At 43.1% G+C, this 18,295-nt stretch overlaps 1 protein-coding gene across 2 annotated transcripts in view; it reads right to left on the bottom strand.

Annotated features, from left to right (window-relative positions):
- Nucleotides 1-18,295, bottom strand: part of gpc3 (glypican 3) — a 99,012-nt gene that overhangs the window by 17,896 nt on the left and 62,821 nt on the right. For both annotated transcript variants that reach the window (XM_044204268.1, XM_044204269.1), the window contains exons 4-6: nt 16,652-16,794; nt 15,761-15,886; nt 10,985-11,096 (exon numbers count right to left, since the gene is read on the bottom strand). In XM_044204268.1, the coding sequence (XP_044060203.1) occupies nt 10,985-11,096; nt 15,761-15,886; nt 16,652-16,794 (381 nt within the window). The remainder of the gene's footprint in view (nt 1-10,984; nt 11,097-15,760; nt 15,887-16,651; nt 16,795-18,295) is intronic.

Raw genomic sequence — 18,295 nt, 5'->3', positions numbered from 1 at the left:
CAGCGAGCCTTCTCCACAGGGGGGTGGCAGGGCAGTACCTCTCTCTGAGCCTCGGTGGCAGGGCGCTGTGGCTTCTGCCCACTGGCTGACTGCCTCTGCCACGGTGCGGTGGCGGGGAGGGGTGGGGTGTATGTTTGTGTCGAAAGTGACGCTGCGCTTTTGGCATGGCTTAGCCACAGCGTGATCCGGCAAGAGCCTCCAGATTTACCACAAGAGGGAGAAACCTCAAGTCGCTCTGGGCTGGAATCTTCTGTGATTAAAAAAAAACCCAAAGCAAAAGGAAGCAGGGAGGAAACAAATAAAAGAGACATTTTTTTTGGGAGAAATGCTCTGTATGTTTTCCATTAAGAAAGGAGGGCTGACACTCTCACTCTTCCGTTCCCTCTCCTCTGTGTTTCGAGAGATGCATCGAGAACTGGCTTGAGCAGACAGCTGGACACACAGAACATGTAATCAGGGCGGCTATAGGCATCCCACAGGCCACAGGGTTCACCTCCCCTTAACACAAAAGCACAAGTCACACCAAGGAAACACCGGCTCAAAGGCTGAACACAAAGCCCAAACATGTGGCCTATTGCTCAATACAGGCCAGCCCAGACAGAGACACAGAAACCGCAAGTCTGTCACTGCCTCCCACACATGACATGAACTCCACAGAGGGTCACTGTTCGACAAGGCAGATGCAACTGAGCCCCAGAACCCAGCCACTGGTTGACCTGCACTGATAGAAATCAACCTGCACTCGCTGATCATCAGCTGTGGTCATGAGCTGGCAGTAAGAGCCTGCTTTACATATGACCATAAATCACAGAAAAAAGGGCAAAATCTGAAGATGAGGACACAAATATCTTAGTATAAATGTAGGAACTGTTGAAGTGAATGAGTGGTGTTGGGAATGAAACAGGAACGAGATGAGTAATGAAGACAGAAAGCGTATAGAAAAACTGGGCTTCTTGTCAGTGTGTGATTGGGATCAGGCCCCGTTATGTCTTCCTCTCCACGCACAGGACTTGTCTGGACAAGCTGCTCATGACTCGGCCCAGACGGAATCTGCTGCTATGAATGGTTCTATCAATGCCTCAACACATCTTGTCTACAAATCTAATCTACAGAACTTCAGGCTTCGGTTCCCAGACCACTACTTACCATACGCTCATAACAAAAGCCATGGTTTCACCATCTCATGTTGATGGTTTCTGTAATTGCTCTGAGTTGAAGGTGCAGAATCAACACATGCTATTTTTAGTATAACAGTGATGAAAACTACTGCTGACCTGATTTTTGGGTTTATAGTCATACAGTATACTGCTTTAATCAATATTTTATATTTGGTCGGATGTGTAATGTGAAATGGGTCATATTTAGTGACAAAAAATGATCACCACGCAGTTCCCCTCAGCTCTACAGAGCTTTTTAGCATCTTTTAGCTCATTGTTTTGGTTTTTATCATCCTCAGCTGCCACAGAAGGCAGTTGTTTTCAGCAAAAAAGCCCTAAATACTCATTGTGCACTACCTGCCCAGCACCAATGCCATACAGAAAAAGTTAGCAGCTAGCTAGTGAACACAGTGGAGCATTTAGCGGCTAAGAGCCAGGTATTTCCCTCAGGAGTTGGTGGAGACAAAGTGGACATAAAAGGATAATGAATATTGGACGTAAATTCATCAGGTGGCCAGAAACACAACTCTAAAATGAACGCTAATGTTGCTCCGTATCTGCTGGATGTGTAAACAGGAGACTGTTTGCTAACATGTTAGCCATTACAGTTAGTTTTGTCATCATCATTTGGCAATTGCTGAGATCTGAAAACAGGGAAATATTGTTATAACAAAGTAGGGCAAGAAATGCGTGTTTAGACAATCAGATAGGTTGTATTCAAGCTAACAGTTTAGCTGAATTATCTAAACCACTTACTTTGGAAGTAAACCAAAACTGAGCAAACCTCAGATGTTGGTAATAATCCCTCATTGCACAGAAAAACTGTACAAGCACAACTACAGCAAGTACAGAAGGCTCACCAGGAAGTCTATCTGTAAACTGATGGATTTACCCAAACAAACAGTTTGGATAAAAACTTTACTGTTCGCCTTTGTTTCTCTTCCAAATAAGTTTGGCTAACCCGGGGTTTTGTTTACAACCTGTCTAATTGTCTGACTGCTTGTGTTTCTTGCCCCGTTAGAATTATTTTTAGCATCGTTGCCATTCCCAAATCTCATTGATTTACTTGGTGAATATAATCTTATTAACCCCAATAGAAAATGTGGCCAAAACTAAGAAAATGAGACCCAAATTGTACCAAACTGAAGTTACCCTTTAATTTTTATAGTGCCAAAGAAACTGGTTCTCAAGTGAGTGAAGTAATCAGTCTTTTTATATTATCATGTAACAGGCATACTTAAGGCATCCAGAGCTCTGGTTAAAAATAATAAACTGTTACATTTTACACAGTGGCTCTAATTGTCTCCTATTTATCCCAGAGCTCCAGTAAAACCAAAAACATACTGTACAGCAGATTGTATATTTTTAAATCAGTGTAGGAGCCGATGCCCGGGTCACTGTGTTAGACAAATCAATCACATGACTTTTCAGCACAGATTCTTTTTCATGATAAATGAAAGAAATTGACTTTCCTTACACCTAATCTCCTCATGTACACTGAGCCGCTGCGCTTTTATCAAGTTTTCAGACGTGCTATATGTAGACATGGAGGAGAGAGCCAGGAGAAAAGCAGGAGGGTGGGAATGATAGAGGAATGACAGGAGGCACTTTCCCCCGAGGGAGTCATGGAACGCTCCTCAGCACGCTGAGAGGCAGAGTGGCGTTTCGGACAACACAGCCTGCCCTGCAGTCACACCCACTCTCCGCAGCTCATTTCTCAACTTTTATTGAATCTGAAATGTAAAGAGGAGGGGGACCGATTATCTCTCATTCTTCTCTGTTTTTTCCCCCTCCCCTCTTGTCTTCCTCTCTCTGTCTGCGGTCAAGTATGTCACGCAACGGGAGCCCAGCTTCAGACAGTTAATGCAGACAAGATTAATTTCCTGATGTTAATTCCAGTTGGAACATAACACACAAAAAGGGAGCTCTCCAGTCCTGTGTTAAACTGGGTGTGTGTCCACTCCACCTTTCTGACTATTCAGGCTAATTCCAGATTTCTCTAGTTTGGACTGAAACTTTAATGAATGTTTAGACTTTGTTTGCAGGGACTTTATTCGTCCGGTGGATAATCTTTGAAAGCTAATGAAAAGTCTATGTACATTGAAGATAGCAGATTAAATAAATTGTTGCCAGTTCATCATCTGGAAGAATAAACCACTGTGTCTTATCTTATCAAGGCAGGGCATGAATACACAGGGTTAAGCCCCCCTAGTATTAAATACATATGGTATGACAACAATTTTCAATCTTTTTTGAGGCTAACCAAATGAAAATCTTGACTTATGTCTGTGAATATGCCTGATTGTTTGCATGGGGTTTATTAGTTTAAAAAGTCCCATTCCGGCGCAGGCCGCTGGTTGCTAAATCAGATTATGCCCCTCAGACAATCTCTTTTTGTCTGCTGCTCGTCTGCTTTACACGTTATCGTCTTGGTTCCCAGAGTCATGTGTTGCTAAGAAACCCTCCATTTCGACATCAGCAGACTGTCACTGTGTGTCCCATGATCACACCTAGCGGTAGCCGGCGGACGCTCAGTTGGATAAGCGGATAATAGAGGGTGGAGTGGCCTGTGTTTGCACAAGCTTCAGTGGGCTGTGGGGCTTCAAGCAGCTGCTCTGCTGCCGGCTATCTCAGCTTGTAGCTAACAGAAACACAGAGAAAATAGCAAAATGGGGGCGAAAAGGGAGATGTACAAGAAAAAAGAGAGAAAAAGAACTATGGCAAGATGAAAAGGCAAGGTGCACGTGAGGGAATGATAAAGTTAGGGGGTGCTAACACTTTGACAGGTCCAGAGAGGAGCCTCAACTCTGATGTGCCCCCCAGAACACCGCCACCCCAAACAAAAGGCAGAGGAGGAACAGAGGAGGTCTCTGACCCTCACAGGGAGACCCTCTGATGACCTGGCAGAGACAGGAAACAGGAAGTGTGACCCCTGACCTCTTTGGGGGGGATCCTGTTACACAGCAACACGTGACTGTGCCCAGTGACAACAAGCCCAGGATGTGTGGATCAGATCAGAGACTGCAGCAGGAAGACTCAGCTGTTCATGTCTCTGCTCCCTGACAGTTGAACAAAAAGCTAAGAATCAGCAAAGAAATATTACATTGAGAGAATAAAAAAAAAAGCCCACAGGTAAAGACAGTGTGTGCTGTGGCTCCTGGTTACCGAGACAGCTGGCTGCGTGATAATTACACCCAGTGGGGTGGTAGTGGTGTGGGAGCAAAGGGGCGGAGTGGGTAGTGAGAGGCGACCCCGGCTTGGGCCTCAGGGCTGATGGGGGGGAGGGAGGTGGAGGTATGGAGGTAAGGAGGAATGGGTGGCAGTGGTAGAAGGGATGGTTGGGCCTCATTAGCAGGCAGACTAATTGGGAGGAAAAAGACCCTCACATGCTCTGTCTGACCTCCCAGCCAGCAGGGGAGAAAACTGGGGGGGTAATATCTGATAGTTGGATTCCTAAAGTTAAGGAACCATAACTCCTCAAATCCTAAACTAACCATGAAGTCAGAAGTCTCCGGAAAGCGAAAGGATAACATGCGTGTCTGGTGCTCAAACAGGGATACCAACTCTGTCTCCACAAACGCCCTGCAGCTCCACAGAGGTTTACACCAGGTGTCACACTTCATTTAAAGAACCCTCATGGCTTATCCCCGCTCACATATATAGCGGCACAACAGCCCTCCTTCCTCCTCCGTTTCCAGAGCAGTCGTACTTCACACACATAAAAACTAGGAAGGAGAGAGGACGAAGGCCCTGAGGGGGTATATTAAATAACGCTTCAAAAACCCTCAGTAAATAACATCAAACAGAAGTCAGCCTCTTTGACTGGAGTGAGAATAATGGCCAGGTTAGCAAGTGTAAGTTTACAAAACAGCAGGCCCAGTCTGACACCCATGGTGTCTATTAGTAAGATTGTAAGCACACCCTGTAGGAAAAGGCCACCGCATGCTGGCCTTGTCATGAAGCAGCTTCCATTTTTATCTCTACTGTAATTTTAATACACATAGCACTGTATTTATTCATGCATTCAAAGAGTATTTGAAGTGTTGCTTGTTTATAGCCACTGGTATGCCTATATGTCACTGTTGTATATGAGCTGGAAATGTATCTGCTGTTCCTAACTATGTATGTACAAGATTAAGCAAGTGTGCACAGTAAAAACTGTCCTAGCTTAAGTGTGTGCGTGAGTTATATATTGAAGAGTGTATTCTGTACGAGCATGCACGAGGTGTTGAGCACATGCTGCCCAGGCTCTGGTGGCTCGGAGGAAGTGAGACTGCGTGATGGAATTTGTGGCGCTCGGGATCTGGTTTATTTTCCACCCTGGATTCCTGTCCTACCTGCAGGATTTTCCCAGGTTCTGGCTTCAATTAGACTGGGAAGCTGAGAGGAGAGGAGGGGGATCTAGGGGTTTAGGAGAGGGGGAAAAGGAGGGGGCTGGAAGAGGGAAGGGCGACAGAGCTGGAGTCTGTCATACACAACTCAACACAGCTGGGGAGATGGAAAGAAAGGCAACAAACAGGGAGAGATACGAACGATGGAAGTAAAGCTAAAACCTTTTTTATAAGGTGCTAAAAAATAAAAGCTTTGGCACGCGATATGAAGATGTTTGTCAGTCGTCAAAAGACAGAGCAATTTTAACAGTGTAAGATGAAATAATTGTGTTTTGCCGATAGGGATTCATAAAAATCTTCAACAAAGATGTCTTTCATATCCATGGGATTCCAAATGTATCTCTCCAAAGAGTGTCATATAGCCAAGAAGAGGCTGTGAGAATAATCCCAGGAGGTCTGACCCTCCAAATGGCAAACTCATCTGACAAATGAGTGGGAAACGCTCTGTAATCAAAGACCAATCACATAATTGCTCTATTTTGCCACTAGCTCAACCATCTCCTGTGAGATTAGCTGTTCAGAGGAGAAACCCGATACTCTGGGAAGTTAAACAGATGTTCAGAAAAACAAACTCATCTCCTCAGAACAAGAACACATCATCAAAATAATATGTTCTAATTTAGGAGCGCTGACTCCAGAATATGTCTCTCCACAAGGGAGCTCACTTGCCCAGTTTTTACAAAATGAAAGTATTAATGCAGTGTCACAGTTACAGTGAAGTTCCCATTAAGAAAAAAGCAAGCCTTGTCAGACTGGCATCGGCAGAATATCGTCAACTCAATGTCACAGCCGAGGAAAGCATGTCGATGTACGCTTGTCAGCTTTAACACACATATGCATATACAGGGCACAACACTCAGACAGGACCTCAGTGATTTGTTACACAGTGTAAGCATGCACAAAAATGTCCATGGCTCCTCACAGTCGTGCAATGTTTAAAGATTCCAAGTCGAGAAGCAATAATCGAAGGAGAAAGCCGTTCTTCATCCATTTATAGTGCACAGTTCACTTTAAACTTGGCTACGGTTAAGTCATGACATCAGCTGCTTTAGGCGTGAGAAAACGTTGTTTTAGAAGCTGAGGCGACCGGCTCTGAGATTTTTTTTTTCTTTTGGTGTTTAGTTTAGCCTCACAGAGGCACAAAGGCAAGGGTCTCCCTGCCAGACTGTCTCTGTATCTGCTGATACTCTGATCAACACTGACAACGTGAGAAATGACACATTTCCGCTGCATAGTTGCATTTCACAGGGCCATCGTCACGGAGCACTTAGGAGTGGAGGAATGATACATCAGGGGGATTAAAGCTGGAAGGAAGTTGATTCTTTGGAGGGGTCCCATGTTCCCCTCACTGTTGGAGAGTGTAGCCCCTATATTTTATGACACAGTCTCGCATACTGTGGGCTGGGACTGATTCGTGGTTAGAAAGTGGGTCAGTACAAGCTGGAAGAACCATTGATTGTGTTCACTGTTTGAGCCAAAAGGAGAATAATGTTCATTCAAATGGAAAACGTGTGCAGGATAAAAGAGCCTCCTAGGACTTGTAAAGACCCGTATGTGAGTGACCCATGTCCTGAATGTGGAGCTGAATATATATAAAGGACAATAATGTACACATTCTTCAGCCTGCAGCTCTGAACATACTGTACACGACGCTCAAACACACAGACGACATCATGAGACTGAAATACTGCAGTTTTTAATCAGCATGGCACTCTCCTGGTTGACTTCCAGGAACATTACACATACTATCTCATTGTTGGCCTGTCCTCATACACTCTGCATATAAACAGGGCAGAGGAAAGTAATTATCTCTGAGTTGTGGCCTACTCTCTCATATCAGATGGTTAATTAGTCCATTTGCTTTTAGCCCTGCAACATCCAGAGCTGGTGGTCTTTTAACTGGCGGGGAGGTGGAGACCTTGTAAAACTGCTTTTAACTAAACAACATCACTTTCTCCAGTGCCTTCAGAGGTTGTTTACAACATGCCAGCTCAGAGCAGCTACGACCATGAAATACTGCGTATAGTCAATAAACATTTAGCAGTATTATAAAGCAAGTTTGAGGTTTTGCCTCTTTGGTGAAATGTAAAAAACAAAACAAACATATTGTTCTTCTGTACTGGCAGATATGTTTTTATCACAGTAGCATCATTGCTTTATGGATGGTTGGTCGGTCAGTCCACCACTTTGACACCTCAACAACTCTGGGATGGAATGTCATATGATATTTTGTACAGACATTCATGGGCCCTGAGGATAAATCCTAATGACTTGCTGATCCCCTGACTCTAGACACTTAGTCTAACATCTTTAATAATATAATCTTACATCTACTAGATGGAATGACACAAAATGTTGTATAGAAATGCATGGTTTCCAGATGATGTATCCTAATAACTTTAGTGATCTCTTAACTTGAGTAAAATGTCTTGACACGTATTGGATGGGTTGCCATGAAATATTGTGCAGTCATTCATGGTCCCCAAATGATGAACCCTACCATATTTGGTGATCCTCTGACTTTTCTTCTAGTACCACCATGAGATTGACTTAAATGACTTAAATATCTTAACAACTATTGGATCGATTTCCACAAAATGAACTGTAATAACTTGGTGAGCCATTAACGTTTGATCTAGCGCCACAATCAGGTCAAAATTTCAGTTTGTCCAATACTTTTATGTCCATCAGCCTCAGCTTTACTTTGTCTTTTAGTGCTAATTGGCAAATGTTAGCATGCTGACATGTTAAACTAAGATGGTGAACATATGGTAAACACTATAACTGCCATACATCACCATTTTAATATTGTTATTGTGAGCATGTTAGCATGTTGATGTTAACATTTAGCTCAAAGCACCGCCTTGCCTAAGTATAGCCTCACAGAGCTGCTAGCATGGCTGTAAATTCGTTCTTACATTAGCAACAGGAAACAGTTCATTTGTTTCTAACATGTTTGCAAATGCATAGACAAGTGGTTAGACAAAATAACAGGAACAGCTTACAATATAATGAAAATTGATACATAAACACCATAAATTGAAACCTCAAACGTTACCATAAAGTTGAGTGAGCTCTCAATTTAATATTTTAAACTTCACAAAGGGAGTTTTTATTGCAGGACTATTGTATTATATTGCATCATATTGTGAGGCGTTCCTGTTATTTTGTCCCAGTATAGTGATGATTTGTAGTAAAAATATTTGTGTAATCTGATTTCTGCACAAATGGCTGAGACATAAACAGTTTTACTGCACATGAAATATGCAATCAAGTGCAGTCCGTCTTTTGTCAGATGTTAATCCAGTCCATTGATGTTGAGATCTAAAGGGAAGCTGAAGCATAAATGTGCTTGGCTCTGTTGTATGGTCATCAGATATGGGATTATCTCCCATGTGAATAGTCAATCTGCATAAATATCAGGCGTTTATGTAAACAGAATGAAAAACCCCATCGATGTCCACATCTCACGTCATCAGCACAACATGGGAGCCACTGAGAAATGAGTATTAGGCCACTACGAGCATCTGATCAAACACATGAGCACACACACAGAGCAAGAGAGAGAGTTTGAATGTGTCCATGTTTCGAAGGAATTGTCTGAATGTCTGTAACACAAACTGCATTTTCTTGAAAAATCTCATCAAAAGCCTATCAGGAACCTGATCCACATGGTAAACACTGCAGCAGCTCTGCTTGTAATCATATGGGTACAAATGTTTGTCCCTGTCAGAGCAGGGAGTTTTGAAAGGCTTATTACATTAGAGTGCGTGTGTGTACATGTCCTGTGTTCTGAAGATTAAAGGATGATTCCAGTTTATTACGACTTGGGTTTTATTTTTGTAGTTTTGGCCATCATTCCTATTGGTATTAATAACATCGTACTCAACAGAAGGGGCAAGAAACATGCACAGTCAGACAATCATACAGATTTTAAGCAAAGTTCCAGGTTAGCCACATTTATTTGGAAGAGAAAATAAAGGTGAGCAGTAAAATTATTACCCAAACTGTAAACATACATCATAGTTTACAGACCAGCATCCTGGGTCACCTTTGATCTAATGCACTTACCAAAGTTGTGTTTGCATGCAGTTTTCCTGTGCAATGAGGGATTATTACTGACTTTTTACACTCACTTTTGGTTTTACCACCAAATTCAGGGATTTGGATAATCTGGCATAACAGTTGCTTGTTTACATCCTGTCTGATCATCTGACCGCTTGTGTTTCTTGCCCTATCAGACTTTATTTTAGCAATGTTGCTCTGTTCCCAGAATTCAGCAATGAGTACAATGCTGAATTGGAGAAGAAAAGAATGGAGAGTAGAAAAGAGGACCCACATTTTTATAAACTGGAATTATCTTTTAAACCTGCATAAAACATTTAGAGTCACACCTAGGTTGAATCATGTGGGGGATTTTGAAGAGGGTAGGGGGTAAGGAAACATCTAACACTCCTGTTCAAGTGTCGATCATCTCCCTTACAGCCGGACTAAGCATGCATGAGGTAATACAGCAAAAGCAATTGAGAAAATTACAGCGTCTCCAGCCACAACCCTCTGTATTTTTCTTGAGGGTCTCTGGTTGTCAGAGGGGGAGTGGAGGAAGGTCCACAGTTGCTCCTTGCATCTCCCAGGTTGTTTACACAGAAGAGAAGGATTGTAATCCACTTTGACAGGCCTGTAGCACTCAGAGGCTCAAACACATACATGCAGACAAAAACGCACACACGCAAACACACTTTTCATCTGGAAGCTAGGTAGTCGACGGCAATCCTATGTGCTGACAGCTACAAGTGCAACCACCAGGAACCAGGAAATACAGACAGATCTGTGGGCTGATACATCTACCTACAGAGGCTACATGCAAGCATCTCTGCACTCGACCAACCCACACTCAAAAGGTGGTTTCCATGGCGACGGCAGCGGTGAAATAAGGGGACTTTGGCCTTGACGACAGCTGGGGCTTACTGTGGATGGAGGACATAATTCCTGTCCGTCACAACAACCCCCATCACCCTCATTTCCTGTCAATAGCATTTTATTGTGTTTAAAAAGAGCAAGGTTTTGACATCACCTTGAACACAGATTGTCATCGAAGTTTCTCTCAAACATGAGCGAGAAAGGTGAATTACAGCACAAAGCATCTTCATTTCACATCTTCGTTCGTCCTGTGCTGACCTCCACAGGAGCTGCAGAGTGAGACCTGCAGCAGTTTGAAAATCAATGTCCAATTGTGAACCAAGAGGTAGAACTAATGGTTCGGTAAACCCTTACAACTGCACAGAGGAGAGGGCAACTTGTGTGCACAGAGAAACGACTTATTTGAAGCGTTTAAACTTACCGTAAAAGACACCGTTAAAACACAAGAACTCACAGGAACAAAATGACAAGTGGCACATGTACAAAAACACTGGACAACACATGCACACAGCTCACCTGGTTGATGTGTTTGAGTTTGTCTATGATCTGACTGATGATTGGCTCAGGGGGCTTGTTGCTTCGGGACTCGGAGCCAGGGTGCAATCGCTTCAGGCCAGGCCCAGGAAACCTGACAGGACACGAAGAAAAAAAATGACTCAGTTCTTATTTTTCTGATTGTTTAGAGGAGTTTCACTGAATTTAGAAGCCTCAATGTAAGCTTCATGAGTGGAAGACATAATGAACTGACCATTGCTCCATCACTCCAAACAAGGCATTTATCACCATCTAGTGTTGATAACACGAATGACAGCTCTTCTGGTTTTTAGTTTAGGGGCCTATCTGTAGAGCTGGAAAGTTAATTTGTAACTGACCCCTAAGCAAAGGACTAACTTTTCCCTCACTGAAGACATTATGTCTATAAAGTTAAACAGGGAATAACATTTTACAAAGCTGTGGAGACTGCATACTTCTTAGAAAGAAAGTATTTATGTTCAAATGTTTCAGCATCAGCCTTTATCGGGATATGTTCTCAGACTGAGGCATTATATACAGTATATATATATATATATATATATATATATATATATATATATATATATATATATATATATATATATATATATATATATATATATATACACAGTTTTACTTGTAGAAACCATGAGGTAAAAACATCCTCAAAGGAGTTTAACCATTATACAAACTCTGGCTGATAATTAATTTCATGCACATTAAACTGGTCCATTAGTGGCTTTTAATCATATCTGGCGTTAATTAGAGGACATTAGACGTACTTTTGTCCTGCTTTAGCGGCGAGGGTATATTTAGGCACAAGCAGCCTACAGGCAGGTGCTTACATGTCTCTCTGTGTAACTGAGGAAACACGGCTCTGTTGACACCTGTGTTTGTTATCAAGAGGAGGAGCTGGTGAGTCTGAGTCTTTCCTGCAGGTGTTTCTTCGCTCTTGGCTGTGCCAGGAATTAACCCCTTCCCACCACACCATCACAACTCTGAGGAGTAGACTTCTAACTACTCCTGCACACATGAGACAAGCGTGTTTAGAAGAGCTAGAGTCAGGATTGACAACGTATCTTTCCACCACAGGTACCACAGTGATATGAGTGGTGGTGAGGGCAAGGGTCATATCTCTGTGTAAATGTCATCTGCTATATTGCTGCAAACACTGAAAAGACGAATGTCAAATGGGTCGAAGTAGTAAAAAATGATTTTCAGAGAAAAGGTTAGTAAGAGATAAAAGGGCCTTGAAAAAAAATATAAAGACGGGAGACAAATGAAAGGAAATACCTGAATAACGGAGTGGAGAAACATATCAAATGCAGATGCTTCCGTGCACCAGGGCTCACTGAATGGTTTGGTGAGTATGAAAATGACGTGAATAAAATACTACGGCCTTTACAGCCACCAGATCTCAGAACCCAGTTTCATACATATGGAGGTTTTGGACCAACGTGTAAGACAATACTCTCCACCACCATCACCATAACACCAAATGATATAATATAAACTTTATCTTCAAATCTATTTAGTGATGTCTGTGAGATTGTGTGTGTGTGTGTGTGTGAGTGTGTATGTAAAGCATGAGGTCATACTCTGTTCTCATCTCTGTGACACAGCCCATAGCACACACACACCTTTCACCTGCCATCTCCATTCGTCAGTCTTTCGCTCTCCCCGAAGTCAGACTTTTCATTAAACTCAAATTACATTTCCCCAGTTATTTATTCTTCTTATTAGCCATGATCTCACCCCCTCTCTGCTGCTAATTATCACATTAATAATGGAGAGAGATGTGTGATCCATTAAGGAGAAGAAAAGAGGGAATATGGGTCGAGGAAGGAGGATTAGTGGAGGGAGATTTTGAGTGAAGATAAGGACCCGAGGCAGGTTAGTGTTTCACATCATAGATGCCAGTCTAATTTTACCGAGACATAATTTAGCGTGTTTCACCGTTAAACTGTTTTTCACCACTGATAGTCTTAGCTGTCAGCTCTCAGTTTGTTATCTGATCGTTTCTGTGTTATTGTTTGCTGCTAGCAGAGCTGATCAGATCAGTTAACTCCAGTGATAACCTAATCTAATCTAACACCAATTACCATGCTATTAGGTCCAGTCTGAATGAGATGCTTCTTCCATCAGAATAAACAAGATACAGGGGTCCAGGTGTTGAAGGAATACATAATGGAGTCTGACGCTTTTCACACCACCGGACCACACCTCCAGTCCCATGGTGTGTAAACAGTGTGGTTGTTACTGTTAATACACTGTTAATTCTTCTGGCTGAATGTCATATTGAGCAAAAAGAGAATCAAATTTTGATTACATCATAAAAAAGCTGTAAGGGATTGAATACAAATTATTGCGGTGGAGGGTGGGGTGGGGCGAAGCTTATGTTTCACTTTGTAAAAAAAAGCAAATCCCTCTCCAGGCATATTAATGTTTTCTTTTCACGCTTGTCTTGACATAAAAAAAAAACTACAACACCCTCCCCACAACATGTGAAAATAACATAACTGTGTTAAATTGGTACAACTTGTTTTAATCATGTAACTCAAATTAAATCTAAATATCTTAATGGAATTTCTAATGTGTGCCACCAATGTAGACAAGTGAAAGTTGTCTTTTTCTAGCCATGCTAGTGACGGGGCTCTGGGGATGTTAATGTCGGTCCATCTGTTGGTCTGTCCACCACTTTGGTAAGGTCTGAAATATCGCAACAAGTATAGGATGGATTGCCAAGAAATTTGGTACAGATATCCATGGTGCCCAGATGATGTATTCTACTGACTTCGGTGATCGCCTGACTTTTCCTCTAGTGCCACAGTGAGGTTGACATTTGTAGTTTTTAGTGGTTTGTCTCAACAACTATTGGATGGATTGCCATGACATTTACTAAAGACATTCATGTTCCCCTCAGGATGAATTGTAATCACTTTGGTGAGCCCTTAACTTTTCCGCTAACAACACCATAAGGTCAAAATTATAATTTGTCCAATACTTGACAATATATACTTTGACCAAATACCTGCAAAAGTAATGCCATTCCCATCAGCCTCAGCCTGAAAATAGCAGCAATAATAGCCTTTTGGCTAACATGGCACATTTACAGTGATGTTGATCAATGTGCATTGTATCCTGAAAAATACACATAATAAAACCCTGACACAGAGACAGAACAGTTGTCCTTTGCATATTGCAAATTGCACCTTTACAAACCATGGTACAAGTAAACATTTTCTTATAACTTTTTATGTAATTATTAGCCATTTAGCGAAGGAAGGCTGAAATATAATACCAATTTAGGACCAAAAAAAAGTCCCCTGCTCTCCCAAAAAAAGTCCTGAAGCTCTACCTTGAGCAAAAAGAAAAACAATACCCTCCCCCTTTTCTGACCTCCTCTCCCACACATTAATTTTCATACAGTCCCTAAATTCAGTGTTCACAGTTGACGCAGCATTTAATCTTTTATCAGTTATCACACACGCATGAGTTTACACTGTCATTAGATTCAAAAGAGGAATGGAAATTTAATGTTTTGAGTTGACATGGCGTCACATCTGTTATCAGTTATCAGTGTAACACTCTTTGATGTGATGAAAAGTGTTGCTCCTCTGATCTTGGCTCCAGGTGGCATGGTAAACACGCCTGATAAAAAGCTCCAAATTTAGATCCAACGATCACTCCTCAAGTATCAGAGACATTCAGTACCCGACCCCCCACCCCCACCCCCAATCTAAATTTATCTGCATGAGACAATATGAGAAAGAATGCCACCTTTGGCTCTGGAGAAGGTCCTATCAGGGATGATAATGGAAGATGATCCAGAACAAATCTCAGAGTGAAAATGTACCCGGAGTGAATTTGCAGGCATATGCCCTCGTGGATGACACGGAGAATTGCTTGCCGTGAGACATTGTAATCTCTCCATCATTTCGTCTCCTTCCTGCCTCCCTGCACCTTCCTATCGCAGTGTTTGGTCCAGCTTGTAATCATCCCCTCAGGACAGCTTTGCCCCCATGCCAACCTGATGTCTCCTCCTCAGATTGAGACTCTTTTCTATCTTTGTGACAGACTCTCTTTCTCGCTTTCAACAGAAAGCTCAGAATTTATTCTCAGTCCTCCTCCAGAACAAGAGGTAAAACATTAACCTGCAGCGCTTCTCATCTGAAATGTGTGCCTCTGCATTGATTAAATTCCACACATAATTTACAAAGCAAAAAAGCAAAAAGGAGGCTATCTATAACTATCTAAGCCAAATTGAAATTGGGGCCGTCTGACAGCACGGGCAGAGAGGAGGAAGTTATGATGTGTAGAGCCAAAAGACAGGGGTGAAGTGAAATATTGCAAAAACCAAATGAGGTTCTGCAGGGTGCACAGGAGATGAAGAAGGAGAGAACGATCGAAACAGCAATTAACTAAGCGAGAAGAAGGTGACAGCACACCTGACATTAATAACATCCCATAGAGCCAAAGTCAAGATTTACATTCACACTGAGTGGGAGAGGGGGACTCTTGTGTGAAGCTCATCAGCTCTGGGCAAACTTACCCTTCAACTCACCTACACTCTCCTAGATGTGCTGCTCAAGTATTGGGAATTCAAGAATCAGAGCAGACTATTTGTATAAGCATAAGCGATCATTTAGAAAGCCAATAAACTAGAGCAGGACCATCCTGCAGTCTGTAGGGTGTGCTAGAGTGTGGATTTGTCTGTAGGTGCATATAGGGCTTGCAGTGTGTTTTAGAGCTGTTGATGCAAGCGAGACGCAGATTTACCTGTCTGTCATCTCCTGCCCATTCCAGCAGAGGGAGTGGTTCGCTGGAGCAGGCTCACGGTTGCACAGTGCTTCCCCAAGACCACTGTAGAAGGAGCTGAAGCCCCTCAGGTTGGATATGAACTCCCTGTAGTAGGCAAAGAAAGGGAATGGTAAATGGACTGTACTTATATAGCGCCTTTCTAGTCTTTTTCGACTACTCAAAGCGCTTCAACTACAAATCACATTCACTTACACACACTGATGGCAGTTGCTAAGTGCTCATCAGTTCAAAGGAAGTAACTCATTCACACACACACCGAAGGCACAGCCCTCGGGAGCAATTCAGTCTCTTGCCCAAGGACACTTTGACATATGGGCTCGGGGAAGCCGGGATCGAACCGCCGCCCGTCCGATTGTTAGACGACCAGCTCTACCACTAAACCACAGTCGAAAAGTTCAACACAGCAGAAAGATAAATTGAATTGTCCTACAGAGAGAGACGGAGAGAAACAAAGAAAGAAACACAAAGAAGCGGCAGAGACAGCATAAGAGAGGGAATTCAGCTTGATAACAGTGAAAGCAAATCGATAAGATCCCCCTCGAGAAAAAAAGAGGCGAGAATAAGCAGTGTCTCTATTCCTAATTGACATTAATCTGGCCATTGTGCTACCGAGGCCAGCAGCCCCGCTGGGCATTATTACACTGTTCATTTAAGCTTGTTATTGCATCAGGGGTGTTAAAAACACTTGAGAGGAGAAAGACTGAGTGTCACAGGAGGAAACCTGTCCACAGTGTCAGGGACAATATTAATCTGTCAGACATATATTGCTCCTGCAGTGGTCTGGAGAGCGAGTGCTGCTTCATCAGCTGGAAGGGTCTCAGTCTGGATTACGGTTCCTGATTTCCTCACCTGCGGAGGCCAGCCAAAGTCTCATCAGAGTCAGAGGATGATGGCTGCGTGTTGCGGGCTGCAGCGACAGCGGGAGGCTCTGGAGGAGGGGATCCGACTGAGCGAGATGCCCGCTGAGGAGTGTGTCCACACATCCCGCTCACCTGCAGAGGAGAGAGGAGAAAATGAGATACCGGGATTGAGTGAGTGAATTCAGTTCCCAAAACCTCGTCACTCCACTTATGTTTCATTGCTTCCAGTTCTGGGCTCTTAGCCTGTTTATTCAAACTCTTAATAGTAATGACACTGCAGACAGTAAGAACCTGTCAACAGCCAAACTGCCGGCCTTACTCGGCTGAGCCCCTCTGCAAATTGTCATCTGTTTGGGTTTGTTTATTTTTGGGAGGGATGAAATCAGGGGGATTTGCATAACAAACAAGTCATTGTATCCACTGCTAGCCGTTTGCGACTTGTTCGAATTTGTAATCATAACACTCCAAAAACGCAAGCGTGAAAATAAGGCCCCTCGTTTGCTTCTTCTTTCCCCATATAAATGCCATTGTGTTTCCACGCGGGACAACATAACAATAATAAATAAGAAGTCCCTCTCTGTCTCTCAGAGATAATGGACCTGGCACATTCTTTTCAGGTGCAATAAAAATGCAAATGGATGTTAATGTTTAGCTTGTGGTTTAATGATTTGCCGGTGGTTTAATTTCCCCCGGGGATACTGGCCAAGGCTTAATTCTGCCATGTAATGTTAACAGTTAATTGTGCCCAGCTCCCCTTTAAGTGAATAGGCTGGCACCACTGCTGCTGAATACTGATGTGACCAGATAGAGCAGCAATGGACATCTTTATCTAGTGGCAACCGAGGCCACATGTACACACACACACACGCACAAATGCACACACACAGATTTCCCAGCATAAACAAAAATGAATAATGCACTCCTACATAATATAATCATGGCACACGCATATGTTACATAAACACACACACACTTATTGCATGCATGCTGACACAAACAGAAATGCTAATCAACTGTAAGATAGAATCATCAGGGTTAATCGATACAGCCCTGTCATCCAAGGATACAGTGATAGCCACAGCACAGACACCTTAATCTCCACACACACACACACACACACACACACACACACACACACACACACACACACACACACACACACACACACACACACACACACACACATCCTGATAGTCACAGATGGTTGAGTTCTCCTGCACCAGATACTCACTAATACCCAGCATCCCTGACCAGCCATCTCCACTAATACTCCCCTACCGTGTACTTCACACACACACACACACACGCACACACACACACACACACACACACACACTTCAGCCCATTGTCTCTGACACCCCATTCTCTCCCTCCACATCTTCCTCTCGTGTAATTCTCCCGTTCTCCTGCGCCTGGAGCGAGTGCCGGTGCTCCCACAGGCCATGATTAATGTGATTGGAGCTGCGTTCCTCTTTTTGTTTGTGCGTTCCCGGGAAGCCGTAGGGGAGTTGTGGCACAAGGGAAACACTGATTCAGCACGTGGGCCCCGCCATCGCCTCCCCCCACCCGCCGATTGTTTCTGGATTCTTCAAGGAAGGGGCTCATTAGTGGGGTATTAATATCACCCAGGGCT

The sequence above is a fragment of the Siniperca chuatsi genome, linkage group LG8 (genome assembly GCF_020085105.1).
Source record: "Siniperca chuatsi isolate FFG_IHB_CAS linkage group LG8, ASM2008510v1, whole genome shotgun sequence".
NCBI lineage: Eukaryota > Metazoa > Chordata > Actinopteri > Centrarchiformes > Sinipercidae > Siniperca > Siniperca chuatsi.
This window is presented reverse-complemented; position numbering and strand designations above follow the sequence as displayed.